Source organism: Acinonyx jubatus, chromosome C2 (genome assembly GCF_027475565.1).
Source record: "Acinonyx jubatus isolate Ajub_Pintada_27869175 chromosome C2, VMU_Ajub_asm_v1.0, whole genome shotgun sequence".
Lineage (NCBI taxonomy): Eukaryota > Metazoa > Chordata > Mammalia > Carnivora > Felidae > Acinonyx > Acinonyx jubatus.
In genome coordinates, this window is record NC_069384.1 from 81,823,681 (window position 1) to 81,845,555 (window position 21,875).

The window sequence follows — 21,875 nt, forward strand, 5'->3', positions numbered from 1 at the left end:
ACATGGGAGCCCAGAGCTATGCGGATCCTATCCCAGCACCAAGAGACAGATGTATAAGCCAAAATACCAATTCACTAACTTATAATAGGAAAAATAACTATCATAGGGACTGAGTAGGCTGTCAATCCTGGTCAGTCCCTTTTCTCTATACAGAAAATATAAACTGAAGCCGAATTATGATCAAAAGATTCCTATAAGCACAGAGTCAAGCAAGGAGAATCAGAGTTGTGTGACACTGGCAAAGCTGGGAAAGCCATATGCCTGCATCCACCACAAAGATATTCTAGCCATGGGTAGAAGACACACAACTTTCACAATTTCTGACTCCCATTTTCAATAATAATAATAATTATAACTAACAGTCATTAAACATAGGGTTCTATGCTAAGCACTTTGTAAGAATTATCTCAGGTCATCTTCAAGGTAGCTCCGGATAGAAGATAACCATAATCACCATTACATGTTCTCAATGGGGAAAATGAGGCTGCCCAAAGCGGATAACGAACTTGATCCTAAGGTCACACAATCAGTGGTTGAGCCAGAATCCGGATACAGGACTGTCTCACACCAGAACCAGAGCTATTAAACCACTATGCTAAACTGTCTCAAGAGGTCTACTCACCTTCAGTAATGACATTCCAACTTTGCCTGTATCAGTAGGACCTTTAGGTTGTAATTCACAATGTTTTTATCAGTTTGAACAGAGTTCTAGATGCCTCTCTATGCCCATCTGTGTTGTGCAGCAAGAGAAATAGAAGCTCTGGAGTCCAATGGCTCTCTTACTTCACCACTTACTTGCTGCATGACAGTAGTAGGCACTGTCAGTGCTCTGACTAGATCCCTTTGGAGTGTTTCTAGGTCTTGGCCTATGTTCTGACAGTTTGGGTTTCTGACACTTTAGGCTGAAACTACTCTCAGGGAAACTTTGCCTATGATCCCAATCCTCCTTGGCCTTTCCCCCTTCCCTCTTCCCTCACTCTCTTATCAATTTCTCCTTTAAGCACATTCGTAATAAATGACTGGGACATGAATCCTAAGATGAGTCTTAGATTTGCTTCTAGAGAACCCAACTTGAGACAATGACCTAGAGCAAAGGTCACTAAATCTAGCTTGCCACCTGTTTTTATAAAGTTTTACTGCTATACAGCTATTATGTATCATTTACTTATGTATTGTCTGTGGCAGTACTGAGCAGCTATGACAGAAACTAAATAGCCCACAAAGCCTATGGTATTTACTACTTGGCCATTTTCAGAAAAAGTTTATCAACCCCTAACCTAGAGTAAGTCTCCTAATAATTATCACTCACTTCTATGGGTCGTCATGAGGACTAAATAATTGAAAAAGGGCCCAGCACATTCCCTAACACCTACCAGGTGCTCAACTCATGTTTGCCAAGGTGGAATGTTCCATAGGGTACTCCCAGGTTGTGGGTCCTGTTCTTAGATTTTGAGAATCTTGCCTAGAAAGTTTTCCTCTGTGATTTTGAGACTCTTCTCCCCTCTACCAAGAAAAGGCAACCTCCCAGTCAAGCAGATATTAAGGCAGTGTTATTCTGCGAATCACCAGCATGAGAATCAGCTGTGGGCCTGCTGAAACTACAGAATCCCAAGACCCACCTTAGACCATCCCCGGAATTAGAATCTCGGGGCGGGGGGGGGGGGGGTGTCAGCTTTCCAGGTGATTTTGATGGACACTAAAGCTTGAAAAACATAGATCTATGGTAATTTTATAAACAAATACAATGGTTTAAAAGCACATAACTCAAGAGAATTTTTACCTCTGGGGAAAAGGGGTTTGGGGGACCACACAGAAAACCTTAAATATACATGGGGCCTTTTATTTTGCCAGGTATTGTTCTAGATAGCTTTCATACTCAATTATCTTAAAAACCCAATAAGTAAGTACTCATTTTTTTAAGGCTGAGAAAATGAAGGTGCAGAAATGTAGGTGTTTTTTGTCCATGATTCCACAGCTTAAGATTCTATGCTTCTGTCCATGATTTCCACGGTTAAGACTACATAAGCGAAGAGTTAACTACCTCCAGGGTCCAAGTTCCTAAGCACTAAGTTATACTTCCTTTCTAGTCCTAGGAATGTTCTATTTCTCAAATTGAGTAGGGTATTACAACACAGATTATTTATATCTTACACATATACTGTATTATAGATGTCTCATATATAAGAAACATTTCACATTAATATAAACATACTTTTACAAATACCAAAATAAAAACTATAATTGGAAGGAAACCCGTTGCTCAAACTTCACTGGAACCCCCAAGGCTGGCAGTGGGAGAGAACCCTGAGGGTGCTGCTGGACCTCTCAGAGCCCGACCTTGAATCCCTGCATTTGAACGTTCGTGGTTGGAGAATCACACCAATCTTGGCTGCAATCTCCCCTCCGACCTCAGAAGGCGCTGTCCTCGTCCTCACTGCACTTGGGGGTTAGGACCAACTTTCAGTTAGGGCTCGAGAATGAAGAAAAGTCTCTAGATGACAGTGGCTTCCGGTGCCCATTGGCCCTAAAAGATAAACGCCAGGCATCGTGCTCGAGGTGCCTGAACGTGCCTTATCCGACTTGAGCTCGCAGTTCCATTTCTAGAAGTGAATTTGAAGCTCAGAACGAGTTCACAACTTATCCTAAATCATACAGCCAACTAGCGTTGGGACTTGAACTAGGTCCTCTGAGCTCTCGAGTGCTCGAGGCTGCCTCTCGAGAGACCTGGACAGGGTCCTAGAACACCTACCAAACTCAGAGAGAGACTATCTTCCTCCACGGGGCCCTTGAACCAGGAATCTCTTGACTCCCGTCGCCCTGGCTAAAGACTACCGAGATTCTGAAGGTACTGGATCTTGGCTCCCACTTGGGTGTCCTCCGAGAGGGATAAACAGACTCGAGAAAAGCGGACAGGGCCAGGCCGGGACAGGACGGGTTCAGCCAGTTCCACCTCGGCTGCGCAGCACCAGGACTACCCACCTAGCACGAGGATACGGTCTTCGGGCCGCAGCTCCGGCTCTAGGAGTGCACGGAAGGAGGAGAAGTCCCCGAACCACTCGTAAGGGGCAGAGTCAGCCGCATTCCGGTAGCGCTGGTCCCAGTACTGGACCTCACGGTACCAGCAGTTCTGCTCTGGTATCTCGGGCGGGGGTGCTGGGGCCCCTGGAGAGGCCATGCCTGCAGCTGCAGAACCGCCAGGACACACAGCCCGCACCTCTAGACTGGGCTTGGCGCCCCTATGTAGCCAATCAGGATGGTAGCATTCAGGGGGCGTGGCCCTTGTGTCTCCGCCCACCACCTGCAGTTGCTCAACATAAACACGTGGAACTTCCGTTCTCTAGTAAGCGCTCTTTGAAGAATACTCCGGGTAGGAAAAATTACAAGGTTCAGAACTTGAATCCTCCAACTGCACTGCGCCCTCACTTCTGAGAGCCAAACTCATACTAGTATCAGACTCACTCGGCTCATCACGGCTTCTTTCATTTCAGTTTGTCCAGCTCCTTCAATTATGAAGTCTGAAAGTGAATGAAAGATTCATTTCTATCCAGTTTTGAGCACCCTAAAGGCTCACAGAGGAGGCGGGAGGGGCGCGGACACAGGTCTTGTTCTCCAGGAGAGACTGGCATGAAACACAGACGAAGTGTGATGCCAAGTGGGGGAGGACACGAACAGGAATGTTGCTTTTCTGTTGCATCTATTTTAGCACCTGTGTGCCCAGAATCAAGTATGTACGGAGGAGTGAGATTGTTCCTGCACAAATGGAATGTGAAGTCCATCAGGAAAGAGGTGGAAGAAGTAAATTTTAGTGGAGTAAATAGGACACTGGAAACTGGTTAGCTATCAGTCGGTTGGGATGGCAGGCGTGGGGAGCGGAACCTAAGTGCAGAAGGGTTGGGCTTCCGGGGTGGCGGGCCAATACGAGCGACGCACCGTCAAGATGGCGGCAGGCCTACGGAAACGCGGCCGGGGAGGTCCCTTAGCTCGAACGGCGGGATCCTGCGGACAATGGCTGCGGCGCGCCTGGCAAGAGCGGCGCCTGCTGCTGCTGGAGCCGCGCTACACGCTGCTGGTGGCCGCCTGCCTCTGCCTGGCGGAGGTGGGCATCACCTTCTGGGTCATTCACAGGGTGGCATGTGAGTGCGCCGAGGAGGAGGGGAGGGTAGGGAGAGGGACCCGAACCCCCTACTTAAACTGGGACCCAGATTCGGAGCTGAAATCTAGCCCTCAAATCCAAGCAGTCTTCAATTGCAGACCGTAATTTTTACCCAGGTGCCAAGCCTGCTCCACAGAAAACCAAACCCTATCCCCTATCTTAATCCCTCCCCCATGATGGAAGGGGCGACCCTAGAGATTGGCCCTCTGCCCTGAACATACAGCCTGCCAGGTTAAGAAAATAAACCAGCCTAGAAATCAATCAAAGACTTGGGTCCGAGTTAATGTACTGCTGCTGCTTCATGCCTCTGTGGTTTTGGACATGTCCCTTCCCCTGTGGGGTCTCAATTTTCTCATCTGTTCACTTCTGAAGTCTCAAAAGTCGTTTGTCAATAATGGCAATCTGTGACCACTTGAGTCCTTTTGGTCTTATTGGGGGCTCCTTTCCAGGCTGAATCTAGATACTGGGCTGAATGAAACCTTTCTTGCTAAAGATGATTAATTCAGCACATATTTATTGAATGTTTATTACATGCTTAACACTACTAGGTGCCAAGGGTACAGTGGTGGAAAACGTAGACACATTCCCTATTTAGATGTGTGAGCTTGGACAAAAGTGAGTTAGCAAAAAATTACAGTGCATCATACTCCTTATAGTAGTAAGGGTACCATAAAGGACACAAAAGGGCACTTACATCAGACTTGAGTTAAGGAAGGCTTTCTAGAGTCCCCCTTGAAAGGTTAAGAGCTAGCCAGTTGAGGAAATAGAGAAAAGGGGAGGAGAAAGAGCACTCTAGGCAGGCAGAGCCCTGTAACTAAAACGTTCAGTCAAAAGAGAGCCGGCTTCTTTTGAGAAACTGAATGTTTTTAGAGCTGGAATAGATAGAAATCAAGTTCAGGTGGTAGTGAGAGAGGAGATTGCAGAAGTTGAGACCAGATCCTGAAGCAGTCTGTAAGTTGTGTTAAGGAGATAATTAGCATGGTGGTTAAGAATTTAGGACCTCATGGAGTTCTAATCTCATTTCTACCCTTCCTAGCTCACTGATCTTGAACGAGTCACTTAACCTCATTAATTCATAGGTTCCTCTTCTAAAAATGGGAATAATAGAGTTTGGTCTTTATTTTAAGAGCCTTGAGGAATCATTGAAGGGTTTTAAGCGAGAGATCTAACATGATTTCTATTATAGGAAGCACTTTCTGGTTGCAGGGTGGGAAATATGTTGTGGGGTGAAAGTGGAAGCTGGGAAACGAATTACGAAGTTGTTGCATCATTGAGGCTAGAAATTGTGTTCGGTCCAAATTTGAATATGTAATAACAGAAGAGGATGAGATAGTAGAGTCATGTAGGATGAAGAATAGGCAGGATTTGGTGATTGGGTGTTGGAAATAAGAAAGAAGGAAGTGTCAGATGTTACCCAGGTTTGTGACCTAGGCAGCTGGGTGGTTGATGGTGCCATTCATGGAACCTAGAAAGGGGAGCAGATTTGGAGTGGATGGTTGTGTTCAATTACAGACAAGTTGCAGATGCTTGGGTTCACCCAGAGAATGTCAGATAGGCGGTTAGATAAGAGTTGTGACAGAAGTCCCGGGAATGAGCTGGAACTCTGTGTTTTGTTTTGTTTTTTAAATTTTTTAATTGTTTATTTATTTTTTGAGAAAGACAGAGTGCAAGCTGGGGAGGGGTAAAGAGCAGGAGACACAGAATCCGAAGCAGGCTCCAGGCTCTGAGCTGTCAGCACAGAGCCCGACACGGGGCTCGAACTCACGAACCGCGAGATCATGACCTGAGCTGAAGTTGGATGCTCAACTGACTGAGCCACCCAGGCGCCCCTGGGACTCTGTTTTGATGGGTGGATGTGTGTGGGGCGGGGGGGGGGCAGACAAGTTCTGAACTTAGAAGTAACCACACCATTTCTGTCCTTTTCCAGATACAGAGATTGACTGGAAGGCCTACATGGCCCAGGTGGAGGGCGTCATCAATGGCACCTATGACTATACCCAACTGCAGGGTGACACTGGACCTCTTGTGTGAGTGGGGATAGCAGGTTCAGTGAGGACATGAGGGGCCGACTGGATACCAGGCTGAATAGCCTGAACCAGACTCCTCTTTCAGGTACCCAGCTGGCTTTGTGTACATCTTTATGGGGCTGTATTATGCCACTGGCAGGGGCACTGACATCCGCATGGCCCAGCACATCTTTGCTGTGCTCTACCTGGCCACCTTGCTGCTTGTCTTCTTGATCTACCACCAGACCTGCAAGGTGAGTCCATGCTACCAGGAACAGGCGGCCCCAGCTGGCTGTGCTGGGGAGTCGGGATGGCTCAGGGTTGGTGAGCTGACCTTGTTCTCCATTGTCTCACTTCTCAGGTACCTCCCTTCGTCTTTTTCTTCATGTGCTGTGCCTCTTACCGTGTCCACTCCATCTTTGTGCTGCGACTCTTCAATGACCCAGTGGCCATGGCGCTGCTCTTCCTCAGTATCAACCTCTTGTTGGCCCAGCGCTGGGGCTGGGGCTGCTGCTGTTTCAGGTCACCACCCCTTCCTTCTCCTCCCTCTCTTACTCTGTATTTCCATCATTTCCTCCCCCAGTTTTCTGCAGCGGAGGGAGTAAGGGAGTAACCAGACAATATATGGGTCAGTCAGGGTCCCACTAGACAAGTCTAGGATCTGTAGAAAGTCTCCACCCCACCCCTCAAGAACATATACCCTGTTCCTAGCCTCTGTTCCCTCTAGACAGCATCTGTTGTTGGAGTTGTCCCTTGCACATTCTGAATACTGTAAATAAGTATTTGCTGGCTCAGTCTGGTTATAGAGGCTTGATATCTGCTCCTTACCCTCAGTCTTCTCCCAGGCTGGTTTATCCTTTTTCCAGCAGATTTAAGGGTGGACCCCATCCCAGAGCTTAGTGGCAGGGGAGGGGAGGAGTTGCTATGTGTGTGTGGGTGGGATACATGGCCTTGGAGCTGATCTCCACCCTTCCTCCCCCCTCCCTACCCTAGCCTGGCAGTCTCTGTGAAGATGAACGTGCTACTCTTCGCCCCTGGGTTACTATTTCTTCTCCTCATGCAATTTGGCTTCCGTGGAGCCCTCCCCAAGCTGGGCATCTGTGCTGTCCTTCAGGTACCCCTTCCACCCCTTCCCCTTTCTAATGAAGAGGAGGCCATTCTCTGGCCTTCTTCCATCGTTGAGACTTCCTCAGAGCTAACAGACAGGGTTTTGGAGTTGATTTTGGACTAGGCAACTGTTACCTCTGGGCTTTACTTTTATTAGCTATAAAATAAGGGTGTTGAACTACATGGTTTCTGAGGGTCTCTCTCATTCTGCCCATTTATGACTTGGTGAATCTAAATTTAAAGCACTGTTATTACCTGCCTTCTCAGCTTCTTTGGCCCCAGACTCTGGTCTCGATGAGGAGGCTGGCTTTCCTGCTATTCCTGGTGGGAATTTGAGAACCTCTGAGACCTACACCCTCTGTCCACTCCCCTTGGTGATTAGCATGAAGGCTGGACTTGAGCCTGGGCAGCTCTGCTGATATCACACATATCCTCAGGTTGTGCTGGGCCTGCCCTTCCTTCTGGAGAACCCCATTGGCTACCTGTCCCGCTCCTTTGACCTTGGCCGCCAGTTTCTCTTCCGCTGGACAGTAAACTGGCGCTTCCTGCCTGAGGCCCTCTTCTTGCATCGTGCCTTCCACCTGGCATTGTTGGCCGCCCACCTCACCCTGCTCTTGCTCTTTGCCCTTTGCAAGTGGCACAGGTGAGAAAGGGGAGCAGTGTCACGGGTCAGGTTGGGGCAAGGAGTATAGGGCCTGCTTGGGGGAGACGTGAAGTTCATGGGGGGTGAATCTAGAGTTTGGCCTAGGATGGGGGCTTGATAAATGTTTGAATGGCTTCTCCCCAGGACGGGGGAAAGTATCCTGTCGCTGTTGAAGGATCCCTCCAAAAGGAAGGTTCCACCACAGCCCCTCACACCCAATCATATCCTTTAAATCATGGGAAGGTAAGTCTTGCCCTCTCCAGGTACAGTTGGGGTCCTGATCTGTTAGCCCTGGTGCCTGGTGACCTGGGGGAGGGAAAGGAGGTGCCAGTAATAGCCGCAGGCCCTGTTCATGGAGGAGAGCACTTTACATATTTAAGTGTATTTTATTCTTAATCTTAAATATTATTTGATTTACCATTATGAGTACTCACTCTGCCTGGTGTGCTAAGAGATTTACATACATTCTAACATGTAAAGCTCACAAGAGACTCTGAAATAGGGAGGGTTTTGTTTGTTTGTTTTATTCTCATTTTAGAGATGACAAAATCAGGGCATTGAGGAGTTTAGGTAATTTACCTAGGTCACACAGCTTGTAAGTGATGGATTTAAACTCCCTGGGCCTTATGGCCCCAGTATTACTGTCTCCACATTAGATTGAGGCACAGGCCTGGAGAAGTTAAAAAATTCGTCCAGAAGTATGCATCTCGGAATGGCAGAGCCAGGGGGCTATCTGACCCCAAAACCTTTGCCCCTTTGCTTTGGAACCTCCCTCTCCCCTCCTCCCCTCCCCCCCATCCCAATTCCTGCCCCTTCTGCTCCTGCCCTTGGCCTTGACCACTGCATACAGATCATCTCTACCCTCTTCACCTCCAACTTCATTGGCATCTGCTTCAGCCGCTCCCTCCACTACCAGTTCTACGTCTGGTATTTCCACACACTGCCCTACCTCCTGTGGGCCACGCCTGCACGCTGGCTTACACATCTGCTCAGGTACTGGCTGGGACACCCTGGGCGAGTGGGAAGGGCTAGGGAGTTCCTCATCGCAAGGCTGACTGTGGAGAGTTGGGAGCGAGCTACGGGGCTGCAGGTCTAGAAACTGGGCAAAACCTGAGCTTTTTTCTCCTCTCCAGGTTGCTGGTGCTGGGCCTCATTGAGCTCTCCTGGAACACATACCCCTCCACATCCTGCAGCTCTGCCGCCCTGCACATATGCCATGCTGTCATCCTGCTGCAGCTCTGGCTGGGCCCCCAGCCGTTCCCCAGGAGCATCCAGCACAGCAAGAAAGCCCACTGAGATCCACTTCCCTTCCCCTCCAGTCCACTCTTAGGACCCTGGATGGGGATAGACTCTATGCCTTTCCCAATAAACCTTACCAAGCCCACTGCTGTGCAGCCTACATGGAGGTGCCTACACCAAGCCGTGAGGGGCATGCACACTACAGATGAAGAACTCACTTGGGCAGTCTTAAGAGGCACTTTATTGCATAGGATTTGGGGACTGTGGCTCTCTACCCTTCCACCGCACTGCACAGAGCTCAGAGGGGAAGAGGCATGGGATGGGAGGAGTGGGAGAGAGCACAGGCAGGCACTTTCTGTGAGGGCAGGGGGGGTTCTGGGAAGGGGATGAGAAGCGGTAGGGGTCAGGTGGATACCGGCCTGCCCCTCCCAGTACCGAGAAGCCGGCCCCGGTGGCAGTGACTTGAGTGTGTTGGGCAGCGCCAGCCAGAGCAGTGGGCAGCCCTCACATGTTTGCGGGGCTGTAGCACAGCAGGTGTAGCTGCAGGTTCTGGTCCCAGTGGCGCAGCAGCAGGAAGAGACCCCGGGCTGCAGCTTTGAGGGCAGCTAGGTCAAGGCCATCAGGTAGGTGCTGGGCCCGTAGCCAACAGTCAGCTTTAGCTGCTGCCAGTTCCCACTCGCCGAAGGCAGCAGCGCAGCGGTGCTCCAGCCAGGCGAGCGCCACGGCGGTGGCCCAGGTCCGGCCCCGCAGGTCCGCACCTCCAGGCCCTTCTGCGCCCTCTGAGGCCTCAGTGTCTGAACCCCGTCCGCTGTCCACCTGGCCTGGACCCTCAGAGCCTGAGCTGGGGGACGGGCTGCAGGAGGCCGTGGCACTGTCACCCTGGCCAACACCAGGCCCCAGAAGTGCCCAGGGAGAGGAGGCCGAGGTGGGGCTGAGGCTGGCGCGGTGCGCAGCAAAGGGCGAAGCGCGGCACAGGCGCTCCCGAGGGATGTGTACTGCTGCACAGAAGGGTGCGTCTAGGCGGAAGGAGCCAGGTGCCTCCTGCAGCCGCACCTGAGGAGAGAGGAGGTGGGGGGAGAAGTGAGCTGAGACAGTGCCCTGGCCCTGGCAGCACCACCCTCCACCTCCCGAGTCCTCACCAAGGGCAAGTAGTCGTGGTCGCTGCCTTTACTGTTGCTGTCGCCAGCCTGGCCCCGGTTGGTGCTGCAGAGTCTGTGGCTGTCAGAGCCTCTGGCCCTCCCACCGCCCAGGCTGAGCCTAGAGGGAGGCTGGGGGGGCAGGCGATGAGGACTTCTGGTGACTGACTTGGAGTTGCCATTTTGGTCTGGGTTCCAGCCACCTACCACAGAGCCTCCCTGAAGTCCTGCAATGGAGCCAGTCAGTGCCAGTGGTAGTCCCTAAGCCTCGTAGCTCCCTGCCCTTGCCCCAACTTTGAGTGTTACCTTTAGCGTGGACAGCTGTAGGCAGAGGAGTTGCATCTAGTTGGCCTTGAGAGGCAGAAGTGCTTGGGGGCTCAGCTAGCTCTGTAAGGGCACAGGAGATGGGGGTAAACCAGGAGGGGGGCCAGCGAAGTGAGGGCCAGCACCTGAGAGGTCACCCAGGAGGGACTCTACCTGAGCTCCGCACCTGCAGGGCTGAGGGTAGGACCTCCCTGGTGGTAGCATCCACAGCTACGGGGCAGGTGAAGCAGGAAGGGGCAGAGCTGACCTTGCTCGTCTGAAGGGCTCGGAGCCAGGACCTCCGGGCATGGCCTGTGAAAGCAAGGAGCTGGATGCTGAACGGGAGCAGCTGCACTTCCCCCAGCCCCCTCCTAGAGGGGGCTTTAGAGAAAAATCCCAGTGTTTCCCCATTGCTTCTCCCTCTGTCCACTTTTGAACAGAGTAGAGTTCCTTCCTGGGGCCAGGTCAGACTCCCCAACTTTGGCAAGTGGTTAGGCTGAACCCTCAGCTCCTAGCAGGACTGGACCCTCCGGCCACCCAGAAATTGAACATTCTGTACAGCACCCAAAGGAAGCACTGACTGTGGTGCCTCTCCTGTCCACTCATTCAGTACTGCCCAATAGAACTTCCTGCAGTGAAGGTAGTGTTCTAGATCTGCATGATCCAGTATGGCAGCCACTAGTCACATGAGAGTGTTAAGCACTTGAAGTGTGGCTAGTGCAACTGAAAAACTGAAATTTTAACTATTTGATGTTAATATTCTTTCTGAATGGCAGATTTGTTTTTATGTTATGGGCACTGTGAGTCATTAACAAGATCACATTTCGCTCTGTGCTGGCTGCTAGGAAGCTTGCCAATTTGGGGACCCATGCTCACAAGGGCACAGAACGTCATCGAGTGCATCTTTAATATAATCTGATTCTCCACTTTCTTTTATTATTCCATTACCCTATTATTATTATTTTTGAGGTGAGTGGGCCACCTCAAATTGTGAACAAGATGAGGTATATAGTGACCAGACACATAGACCTATACTTCTGTCACTCGCTGCCCCATACAGGCTCCTTGGGTCCTGCCCAGGCCCACCAGCAACTCACCTTGGTCAGCCATGGCCTCAGCCCCTCCACGGAGAGCCAGCTGCTCATTGTCCCGGACCACGGAGGCTGCTGTCAGCCGATGGAGTGCTTGGTCCCAAGCACTTTCTCTTTGAGGGGGTGACGGAGGCAGTGAGCCATCACTAGGTCCCCATAGTGTCTCTAGCCCAACACCCACCTCCCAGCACATAGGCTGCTCCCCACACAGGGCTCGGATCACCACGTGGCAGCGTGGAGCCTGAGGAGGCAGTTCCACTGCTGGAGAGGCTGATTCCCCGTTGTGGGGCATAGCTGTGAATAAGAAGGGGGGTTCCATCAGCATGTCCCAGTCCATGGGGGCCGGGGAGAGCAGATTTCCTGGAGAGAGACAGCAATGAAGGCAGGGGAGGGGTGGTACCCTCTGCCCTACTTCTCAGGACCTCCTTGGTGTCAGAACCCAGCTCCCCATCCAACCCTTACCTGAGTCATCCAGGCCCTGTCCCAGCTGCTGCCCTGACTCAGGGCCTGGCCCATCTGGTGCTATGCCCAGAGAGGGGTGCCGGGGACGGCCAGGGACTGGGTTCACCTGGCCTGGGGGAGATGAGAGGCTCCGGCCAGCCAGAGCTGCTCTGCGTCGACGACCCAGCACCTCAGCACTCAAGGCCCCAGGCTGCACATAAGAAGTGTGGTCCACTGGTCAAGGAATGCAGAGCTCCTGGCCATCACACATGCATGGCCATGTACCCCTTTGTCTGAAACTGTGGATGGCTGCTCGCCACCTTTAGGAGCAAGGCCGAACTCAAGGCCTCCGGCCCCCTTCCCAGTGCCATCTCACTCCATGCCTGATTTCTCACTTGAGGTTGTTGTTTGTCTCTGTTTTTGTTCATGTCTTCTTCCTCTTTGCCTGGCTAACTTCTACTTATTCTTCCAGACGTGACTCTTGCTTTCCTGACTCCCTCAAACAGTGTTAGCCATCTTGATTCTGACTCTCCCCATAATACTATGTCCCTGTGTTCACCACTGTATGTCACATGGTATCATTGTAGATTTACCCATGTATCTCTTCAGCTGGACTTAATAGTAACCACGGCACAATTTATGGCATATAGCAGATGGTCAATGAACGTTTGCTGGGTACATAGAATGGAGGTGGACTGACTCTCACCTTGACTGGAGCCATTGGGGGTAGAGGCAGGGGGCAGGAGTGGGAGCCTGGAGGTTCTCCCCAGGCCAGGCTGCGGCAGCCCTGCTGAGAAGGGGGATGCAGGGGAGCAGTGCCCTCAGGGGAGCCAGGGCCCTGGGAACCAGGGGACTCGCTGCTGCCTGTGGAGCCTGGACCTGGCTCTGGGCTGGCAGAGCAGTGAGTGAGCACATACTGCTCCCGGATGTACGATGACTGGAAGATGCGGCGCCATATGGCTGTGTCAGAGGAGGGATTGGGTCCAGGGTCTGTGACTGGGTCTGTCAAAGCATCAGTACCTGCTGGGAGGCGAGAGAATGGATCCCAGCCGTGGCCCCTCCCATGGCCCACTCCTCCTCCAACACAGCCACACACTACACCCAGGTACTCACTCTGCTCTGAGTCCCCAGCAGCCCACGGGCTGGACAGCTCTGCTGACACAGTGCCTGTTCCTAACGGCTCCGAGGTGCCAGTGGGCTCAGTGCCAGGACTGGTGGCAGATGGTGCCTCCTCTGGGGATGGGAACACGGAGCCTCCCAAGCTCTGCCAGCCGGGTTCTTGGCCCTAGAGAGGGATAATCATTAGAGAAAAAACCGACTGTAGTTATATGCTACCTCTTTCCAAACAGGATTTAAGATGTCTCACCACAAAAGGCAATAAAGTTAATAAACCAGAAATGAAAGCCTAGTACTAAGGAAGGAAAAGCATACATGCTAACCATAAGGTTAATAGAGCTGCTGTGGCTGAGCTTCAGGCTTGGCCCTGAGCTTCCTGGCAGGCAGGCAAAAGGGCAAACACTCCATTATATTGCATCTTTAGTTCTTTTAGAGAAAGAAAGCTTTTCATAATAAAAATAACTATCATTTCAGGGTGCCTGGCTGGCTCAGTCAGTAGAGCATGTGACTCTTGATCTCAAGGCTGTGAGTTCAGCCCCACGTTGGGCGTGGAGCCTACTTTAGAGAACCAGCAACAACAATCATTTCTTGAACTCCTGCTATGTGTCAAGTATCCTACCAAGAGTGTGCATGTTGTGACCTCTAATTACAACAACCCTATGACAAAAATCAGTATGACGAAATGGGCTCAGAGAGGTTAAGTGACTTGCCCAATATCAAATGGTTAGAACACGCTAGAGGTGGGATCTGAGATTTCATCTAGACTATGCTCTGTCTGTTTCTGAATGTTACAGGAAATAATCCAGGTGGTTCTTTCCTTAGGGCACTGTGTGAAGAACCTAGAAAGTTTCAACAAAACCTTCACGGCAAATTCTAGAGCTGCTTTCCGTGGCTGTGTGCTTTAGTGACCTTTGGTAAAAGCCAAGGGCAACACTTTATGGGACAATTCAGTGGAAGACCTCATGAAGGGGGCAGACTACAGCCGCTTTGGGGTGCCCGGTGTGATCTCTGGGGAAGCCGAGAGTGCAGTGGAAGAGCTTGGCAGGGAGAGGCACCAGGAGTGGAAGAAGAGTTTTGAAGAGATGCAGGGACTTTAGATAGATATCCCAGGTCTACCACCCGCACCCCAGTCCAGGCCTACCCCTGGGGCACGGGACCGGAAGCCATCCACCCTGAAGAGTGAGCAGTAACCGAGCAGCTGGTCCCCAGGGTAGAGTGCTGGGATCTCCCGGGGGGTCAGCAATGCCTCCACCGCATCAGGCACAAACCAGTCCACAGAGATGTCACTCAAAGCAGGCTCCAGTGCCTTCCGGAGAGCCTGCACCAGCTGTAAGGAGTGGCCAGAAGGAAGACATGGGAGAGAGAGCTCACAGAGCAGGAGGCCCACAGAGCAGGAAGGCTACCCTTCCACTGATGCCATCTGCCCAGCCCTTAGGCTGAGGGGAGCAGGGTCAGGCTGGGGTCAAGGGAAGGATTGGGGGTAGGAACAAGCAAGGGTTTGGTCTGTCTCCTGGCCTGAGCCATGCCCTGTGGATGAGGCAAGATTCGTTGAGGATATGGCTCAGTACCAGGACAAAACAGAATGAGATTTGGGGGGTGGTCAGAGGTCATGTCCCCCACACCTTTGGCCTCCTGCAGCATGCTATAGCGTCACCAGCAGCTCCTCCCCTGATTGGCATCTCAAAGGAGGGGAGGAACTGGAATGGGGGAGGAGAAGTCCTGATCGAGGGTGCCAGGAGACCCCATGACTTGACTGGGTTCTGTTTCAGGCTCAGTGTAACTCAGGAGAAGGACTTCTAGGAGTAGGGAACAGGGCTCAGGCTCAAGCTCACCATGGGCTGCAGCCTCTCCCCAGGCCTTGGGAAGTAGGCCTGGCCCCTGCTGAGGGCAGACAGCCCCTGGAGCAGCTGGTGGCAGGCAGGCCCCAGCCCAAAGGAGAAGCACCTGATGAGGGAAGGGAAGCAGCTGTGACCTTCAGGAGCCCCTTGGGAGTGGGGGGTCAATCTTAGGCATCTAGTTCAGCCCACCCCATACCTGGCTGCCCCCCTGTGCCACCTCATGAGCTCCAGGGTTTGATGGGTAGCAGCGGCCATGGGCGAGGCAGCAGTCAGGAGGAAGAGCTGCCGAGGGCAGGCCTTGTGCTGGGGCTGCCCCATGGCCCAGTTCAGTGCAGCCAGCACATCTGGGGGACCACTCTCAGCCTGCAGGGTCTCAATGTTCTCACAGATCAGCTGCACAGTGTCCTGGAAAGAAAAGGCATGCTTTGGGCCGCACCAGGCTGATATACTCTCACTGGGCCCCAATCCCTGGACCGTACTCACATCACTGCAAGACCGGCTCTCTGGGAAGAGGGGCCGCACCGACATGCCAAACATGGCCAGGTTGATTAGCGTTTGTGGTGGCAGTGACTTCACAGCCAAAACAATGGCATCCTGGGGAGGGCCAGGGAGGACAGCATGAAACAGGTCCTGTGGGCAGTGGTAGGGATTCCAGATTGCCTGCCTTTTCCATGCTGTGTGAAAATGAGGGGCTAGAAATGGTGGTGTGGGAGAGGCCCTGCGTGTCTGAGATTGACTATGAGGGAGACCTGGAGTGTGAGGGAGACTGAGTGTGTGAGAGACCCTGGTGGGGTATGGGAACCCTTGGTTTTGGGATTAGATAACTTCATGTGCGAGAGAGGCTTTTGGAATCTGGGAGAGACACGTACGTACAAGTAAGAGAGGGATGTGTGTGTGTGTGTGTGTGCACGCACGTGTGTATCTGTCTGTGAGAGGCTGCCCCCAGCCCACCTCACACCCACTGCCCCACCCAGCCCCCAGGCCCGCCCACACCCTGCCCCACAGGCCTTGTGCACTATGCTGCTGCCATCCAGCAGGAAGAGAAGCTCCCGTGTGGCTGTGCCCAGGTTTCCAGGCTTAGAGCTCAGGTCCGGGCAGAAGCTCAGCACCAGCACGGGGTTTAACAGGATGTCCTTGTGGAAGCGTCGTTGCAGGAACCACACCTGATCATCGGAGACCCAAGTCATCCTGTGCCCTAGTGCAAACTCTTGCCTGGGCTTGCAGCAGGACCGAGCCCTCGGGCCTTTTTCTATCTAATACACTCAGAGGGAACACCTTTTTATAGTCATTCGAATAAAGGCGAGGGCAGAGGCAGGTGGCTGTCCTCTGCCTATCAGTCCTAGCTTCCATCCTTTGAGACACACCCCAGGGAGACTTGCCTGGGCCCTCCTAGGACAATACTCATCAGCCCTCTAGGATGCTGCCCTCTTAGCAGCTACTAAGAGGTCCTGCTAAAAGCCCACCCCCACCCCCACCCCTGCCACACACACACACAACTGCCCAACTGTTCCTCCTGCACAAATGCAGACAGTAGTGAGAGGTCAGTGGCCAGGCCAGGACCCCATGCAGCCATACCTGCCGGTCCCCATCACTGTCCCTTCGCTGTAGCCTCTGGAAGTCCCGGCGGGCCCTCACCTGGGCCTCATATTCTGCTGAGCTCAGGCTGCCGGCCTCTAGCATCAGGTGTGGCTGGTGGGGCTCTAAGGAAAAAGGGATATAGTTGTCAGGAAAGTCCCTGTCTCTGGACCTCAATTGCTCGGTCCCACTGTCCCAGGAGGACCCTGCAAGTCCAGCACGTCCCTCACAGATGGCTCAATCCACCTGGCTTGGGAGCCAGAAATCTATACTTGAAAAATGGTATCCAAGTGGTCCTGAAGTAGGTCAGAGCTGGCCCACTGTGTGTCCCAGTCTCTCACCACTGGGGTGCAGCAGGATCTCCAATGACCGGTCACAGTGGTGGCCCTCTGCTAATGTGACACAGATGGTGGCTGCGGAGCTGGCATGAGGTGGGGCATCTGCCCGCAGAGCATGAGAAGGGCTCTCCAGGCCTGAGGGAGGGAGAGGCAGGGAGAGATGATCACCCCACCCCAAGCCAGTACTAATGCACAAACATCACCTTCCCAGACAACAGTGGTATGGGCAAGGATCATGACTGATTCAGCTCAGCTCTTAGCGCCTAATCTAGAGGGCTGCATGGACAAGGGGAGGGATTTTGCCTGCTTTCATGAGCTGAGAGGTAGGTTCCCAGCTCTGTTTCTGGCTGATCAGTTATACAGCAGCCAGCTGATTTAGCATCCTCCCCCACCTCTTACACAAGAAAACTCCACTTCATCACTTGGACTGGTCTCAATTTAATCCCTTTCTTCCCACTGGTGAGTGGAGTGGGGTATAAATAAATGACACTGACGAACCTGGGGTGGGGGGGTGTTGTGTAGAAGTGTCCAGGGGATGCTCCTACCAAAACTGGAGGTTCCTAAGACTTAGGTCCTTGTTTTCTTTTTTTCCTGTGTTCCCCCCAGTCCTGAGCCCTGAATTATTATTTCCTAGTCAGCTATGCTAGGAGGGGCACCCACCTGCTAGCAGGCATGGCCCAGTGACCAGCATCTCGAAGGAGAAGGTGTACGGGGCAGGGCAGCGGGCAGGGCCTGAGAACACATCCGGAGGGGCCGCTGGCTCCTCCCAGGCCAGCCCTTCCTCCTGAGGGCTGCCCACCCCGAAGCAGCTGGTAGGGCTGGAAGGGAGCGCGAGGAGGGTCACGGGCCCACCACCAAGGCCCCTAGCCCCTCTGGATGAATGGCCCAGCCCTTCCCCACCCTGTCCATCCCCCAGGGCACCCTACCAAAGCCCCCTCACCCGCACTAGACCCAGAGAAGCCGAGGGAGGGACGAAGAGAATCACCATAGGCCCAACCTGTCGTCACAGAGCCCCGGAGGCCTGGGGGGCCCCGGTGGGCCTGGTGAGGCCAGTGGGGTGAGCACAGAGGGCAGAGCCACGTGCAGCACCCCATCAGGCCTTGAGGGCAACTCCCGGCTGCTGCGCAGGGTCACTGTCATGGTGCCGGCCGCGTTGATGAGGCCTGTGGGCAGCACCAGTGTGGACCGGGCCTGGGCCAGATCCAACACAAGATGACCTATGATGAGTGAGAAAAGGGGTCAGAAGGGGCTGGAAGCGGAAGAGACGGGGGAAATAGGAAATGGGAGCAGTCACTGAGTCAGGGGAGCCTAGGCAAGGGGGACTTCACAAAGTTAGAAGGACACGGGGCTAATGTGTTGGTGATGCAGAATGGAGGCATGAGCCAAATGATGGTCAAAGCACAGGTAGGATGATAGCAGTAGGATCTGGCTGGCATCAGGAAAAGGAGTAGTGACATCACTGCTATTAGAGAGCTGAGGAGAAGGGACATGTCCACACCACCCCAAGATCCTAGGGGATCCATACCCTCTGCCCTTATTCCCCTGCCTGTTTCTGCCCATTCAACCCTTGGGTATCATCTTCCTCAGGACCCTCCCTGTGGACTGACATGTCCCATAGCCTGGGACCCAGTCTGCTCACAAATCCCTTGCTCATGAACAGTCAGGGGCTCCCCACTGCCCACGAGGAGTGGCTTCAGAATTTTCTACCCAAGGGGCGTTCAGTGGCTGTAATCCGCTTGGGAGCTGGCTAGAGCACTTAAAGCTGTACTGGTATGCAAAGCACACCATTTTACATCGCCCCTAGGTTCATTTGGGGACTGGTGGAATCATGGGGGTCGCTGCTACTAAAGGAAAAATGGCCACGTGTATGCAGTGGCAGTCAAGGCCTCACATGGTCTGGCTCCAGGCTACCTTTATAGCCCTACTTGGCTTCATCTCCCCACAATAATCATTTACACATTCTTTAGAGAAATGCCTGCAGAATAAATGAAGGGAAGAAAAAGATGGAAGGAAAGAAGACAGGGAGATAAGAAGGAAAAAAGGGGCTTCTATCCCAACTAGCTAAGGCTTGGGGACAGCCTGATACAGTGGAGAGAGCACAGGATCAGGTCTTGAGTGTGACTTCTAATTCTGCCCTTGGGTAACTCTTCTGTTTTAAGGAGCTTCCGTTTTCTCATCCACGAAATGGGGGTCATAATGTGTCTCAGAGACTGTGGTGAGAAATAAATGAGATAATGTAGGCATAGCATCTGACACATAAGAGGCTGTTGTATTATTTTCACACCTATAAAAGGAGGATAGAGAACAATAGTTGCATTACATACCTCTCTGGATTCAAATGAGGTGATACCAGTGACTGGACTTTGTGAACTGTAAATTGCTATAAACACGAGGTGTTTTATTTAATTTACCATCACTGTGTACAATCTACTTCCAAACCTTTGCTTATACCATCGCCCCTACTGGAGTGCCTTTTCCCTCCTCTCCACTTCACCAGACATACTCTTCCTTTTGGTCACATGCTGGCTCCATTTCCTTCTGGAACATTCCTGGGGCCTCAGCCCACAGCTCACTCTGGCCTCTCACTGTCTGCTGGACCTACACCAACTCTCAACACCACTGGATTCTGTCTTTCTTACGGGGATGGCAAATCCCATGTGCAGGAATCAAATGAATGTCCAAATAAATAAATGAAAGGATGAAGTGCAAACCACAAAACCTAGCACAGGGATGGGCTTCCACTCCTTCACCCAGCAATCATTGAGCCTCCTTACGCCACACTCTGTGCGAGATGCTGGGGCTTAGAGGTGTCCAAAGAAAGCCCAGTCCCAGGCTCGGGAGCTAATGCTCCAGCTCGGGAGACAGACGTGTGGACCGCCTGCTGCGTCTGTCTCCCAGGCCGCGAACCTCGCGTCAGGCCTGGGTCACATTGCCCCTGCACCTGGTGCAAGTAAGGTGCCTAGTCCACGACTGTTGAATAAAGCCATGAATCAATGAATGAAAAATTAGCGGCTGGAGGGGGAGCGGGGAGGGACGGGACGCAGAGCGGGTGCAGGAATCAGAGCGGGGCTGACTTTCGGGGCGAGGCGACGGCGCCCTGCACTCACCCTGCGCGCAGCGGCGGGGCGTGGAGGCCCCCAACCCGGGGCCCAGCGCGCGGCAGCAAGCGGCCTGTGAGCGTCGCCTGCTCTGCAGCTGGAACGAGACGCGCCGTCCCGCCGCCTCCGCCTCGAAGCCCGAGACCACTTCGGCCTCCGCCAACGGGTACACAAACACGCCTGCGGTGGGGGCAGGGGGCACAGGTGACGTCGGACCTCGCCCGGCCCCCTGTCCCCGCCACCCCGAGCCCCGCCCAGGCCTCACCGTCCACCGGCTGCGGCTGCGGGTTGTGGTAGGTGAGCCGGGCCCGCAGGCTGAGACAGGGGCCGTTGGCGCAGGCCCGGACCCAGGAGTCAGTCAGGGGCAGCGGCGTCCAGCTGGAGGGGCAGTACAGGCCCGGCATGGCGCCCCTGGGGGAGGGGGCTCGATGAAGGGGTCCGCAAGGTGGGGTCACGGGCGCCAGACCCCGCCCTCCTGAAAGCCGCCGGGAAAATCGAACTCAGGCGCTGGGACGCCGGGCAGCGAGGAGCGCGGCGGGGCTGAGCCGGGGGCTCCCGCCCGGCGGACAGGTGGCGAGGGGAGGGAAGAGGGGGATCGCGTGATGGGCATCCTCGCGGGTTACCTGGGAAGCCGGGGCGGAGCGCGGCTCCGGGCTGCTCCGGGAGCCGGGGAGCGGAGGGTTAATGATTAACTGGCGCTCCAAGCGCCCAGCACTCCCGCCGCCGGCTCCTCCGGGGACGGAGGGTAGGAATGGGGGAGGGGGTCACAGCTGTTCCACCACCCGCTCCCAGGCCTCGCCGCCGCCCCCGTACCTGCCGGCCCCCCGGGGCTCCCCGCGGCTGCCAGCTGTCGGAAGTGGCGCGCGTGGCGAGATAGAAGCAGCTCTGGGTGAGGAGCAAGGGTTTAAAGGGCCAGCATCCTCCTGGGTGTCCCCAGCCCAGCGAGGGACAGCAGGGGCGGGGTGGGAGGGGGAGCAGAAGGACCGTAGTCTTTCCCTCTCCAGCGCCTCACCTGACTGGAGCGCTGAGAGGGGCTGCAGGCCGGAGTGGAGGGGGTTGGGTGGGAAGAACGAGACAGGGAAGGGACGGGAGGGGGTCTTTAGGATGCAAGACCGGGAGAGGTGTCCGGGCAGGGGGATTGCTCGGAATCCGTCTAGGGCACCCACCTCTCCCCACCCTGGCAGAACTGATCCTAGAGTGGGCGGCCCCACAGCCGAGCTGTCGGGATGTGGCAGGCAGGGTCTAGGGGTCGTCCCCCTCCCCGCGGGCAGCCCCAGCCTCACGGTCGCGTCCTCTGCGGAGTTCTGGGCGCCACAACTGGACCACGGTGGGTAGGTCCGCCTCCGCGCTTCGGGCCGCACGCAGTCCAGGCACCCTGCGCGGCACCCGCTCCAGACTCCCGCTGCGGCCGATCTGAGTCCGCGCAGGGGCGTCGGCTCTGCGGGTGCTGGTCCCGCCCCCGCTCGGGAAGGCCGCCCCTTCAGCCCGCCCCGGCCCCGCCTGCCGCTGCGGCGGGGCTGCTGCTGGCCCCTCCGCCCCCGCTTCGGGCGCGGTGCCGCCTCCGCGCAAACCCCGGCCGCTCCAGCTAGACCGGGCACCGCAGTGCGGGGACCGCGTCCCCGCCGCCGCACAGGCCCCGGCAGATGAGGGACTCAGGCCTACAAGGCCCCACCCTTTCTGTCCTTCGGGAAGTGAAACGTTCTGCAAGTGCAGCAGAGGGCTCAGTCTGCACCCCCCCCCCCCAGCACTGCAGCGACCCCAGCTATTCCAGTATCACCCCACTTCCCGCCC

General features: G+C 54.2%; 3 protein-coding genes across 9 annotated transcripts in view; 1 reads left to right on the forward strand and 2 right to left on the reverse strand.

Annotated features, from left to right (window-relative positions):
* Window positions 1–3,265, reverse strand: part of ECE2 (endothelin converting enzyme 2) — a 34,004-nt gene extending 30,739 nt beyond the window's left edge. The window contains exon 1 of one of the 2 annotated variants that reach the window (XM_015081986.3): window positions 2,980–3,265. In XM_015081986.3, the coding sequence (XP_014937472.1) occupies window positions 2,980–3,175 (196 nt within the window). In that variant the 5' untranslated portion in view covers window positions 3,176–3,265. The remainder of the gene's footprint in view (window positions 1–2,979) is intronic. The other variant, XM_015081985.3, reaches the window with a different exon arrangement.
* Window positions 3,266–3,893: 628 nt separating this feature from the next.
* Window positions 3,894–9,293, forward strand: ALG3 (ALG3 alpha-1,3- mannosyltransferase). 3 transcript variants are annotated; one of them, XM_053221139.1, is made up of 9 exons: window positions 3,894–4,133; window positions 6,081–6,180; window positions 6,266–6,413; window positions 6,521–6,681; window positions 7,153–7,273; window positions 7,704–7,909; window positions 8,054–8,129; window positions 8,757–8,902; window positions 9,043–9,293. In XM_053221139.1, exons 1-9 carry the CDS (start codon window positions 3,938–3,940, stop codon window positions 9,203–9,205), a joined length of 1,317 nt encoding a protein of 438 aa, XP_053077114.1. In that variant the 5' UTR covers window positions 3,894–3,937; the 3' UTR covers window positions 9,206–9,293. The 3 variants fall into 3 exon arrangements, with proteins under 3 accessions (XP_053077114.1, XP_053077115.1, XP_053077116.1); XM_053221141.1 differs by having other exon boundaries at window positions 3,895–4,096; XM_053221140.1 differs by lacking the exon at window positions 8,054–8,129 and having other exon boundaries at window positions 8,760–8,902.
* Window positions 9,294–9,371: 78 nt separating this feature from the next.
* VWA5B2 (von Willebrand factor A domain containing 5B2) lies at window positions 9,372–21,502 on the reverse strand. 4 transcript variants are annotated; one of them, XM_053221143.1, is made up of 19 exons: window positions 20,350–21,502; window positions 20,094–20,264; window positions 17,972–18,203; window positions 17,647–17,804; window positions 16,990–17,121; window positions 16,649–16,773; window positions 16,081–16,236; window positions 15,557–15,667; window positions 15,270–15,478; window positions 15,068–15,179; window positions 14,377–14,562; window positions 13,233–13,404; window positions 12,826–13,139; window positions 12,141–12,330; window positions 11,685–12,038; window positions 10,762–10,899; window positions 10,591–10,671; window positions 10,288–10,511; window positions 9,372–10,201 (listed from the first exon to the last, which is right to left on the reverse strand). In XM_053221143.1, exons 1-19 carry the CDS (start codon window positions 20,486–20,488, stop codon window positions 9,653–9,655), a joined length of 3,753 nt encoding a protein of 1,250 aa, XP_053077118.1. In that variant the 5' UTR covers window positions 20,489–21,502; the 3' UTR covers window positions 9,372–9,652. The 4 variants fall into 4 exon arrangements, with proteins under 4 accessions (XP_053077118.1, XP_053077117.1, XP_053077120.1 ...); XM_053221142.1 differs by having other exon boundaries at window positions 12,826–13,142; XM_053221145.1 differs by having other exon boundaries at window positions 17,984–18,203; window positions 20,350–21,501.
* Window positions 21,503–21,875: the final 373 nt, after the last annotated feature.

Coding starts and splice junctions, on each gene's coding strand:
- ALG3 (XM_053221139.1), top strand. CDS start 3,938: ATGGCGGCAGGCCTACGGAAACGCGGCCGGGGAGGTCCCTTAGCTCGA. Junction 6,682..7,152: donor TGGGGCTGCTGCTGTTTCAG/GTCACCACCCCT, acceptor TCCCTACCCTAG/CCTGGCAGTCTCTGTGAAGA. Junction 8,903..9,042: donor TGGCTTACACATCTGCTCAG/GTACTGGCTGGG, acceptor TCTCCTCTCCAG/GTTGCTGGTGCTGGGCCTCA.
- VWA5B2 (XM_053221142.1), bottom strand. CDS start 20,488: ATGCCGGGCCTGTACTGCCCCTCCAGCTGGACGCCGCTGCCCCTGACT. Junction 13,143..13,232: donor TGCTGGGGACTCAGAGCAGA/GTGAGTACCTGG, acceptor CTCGCCTCCCAG/CAGGTACTGATGCTTTGACA. Junction 10,202..10,287: donor ACCACGACTACTTGCCCTTG/GTGAGGACTCGG, acceptor CTCTCTCCTCAG/GTGCGGCTGCAGGAGGCACC.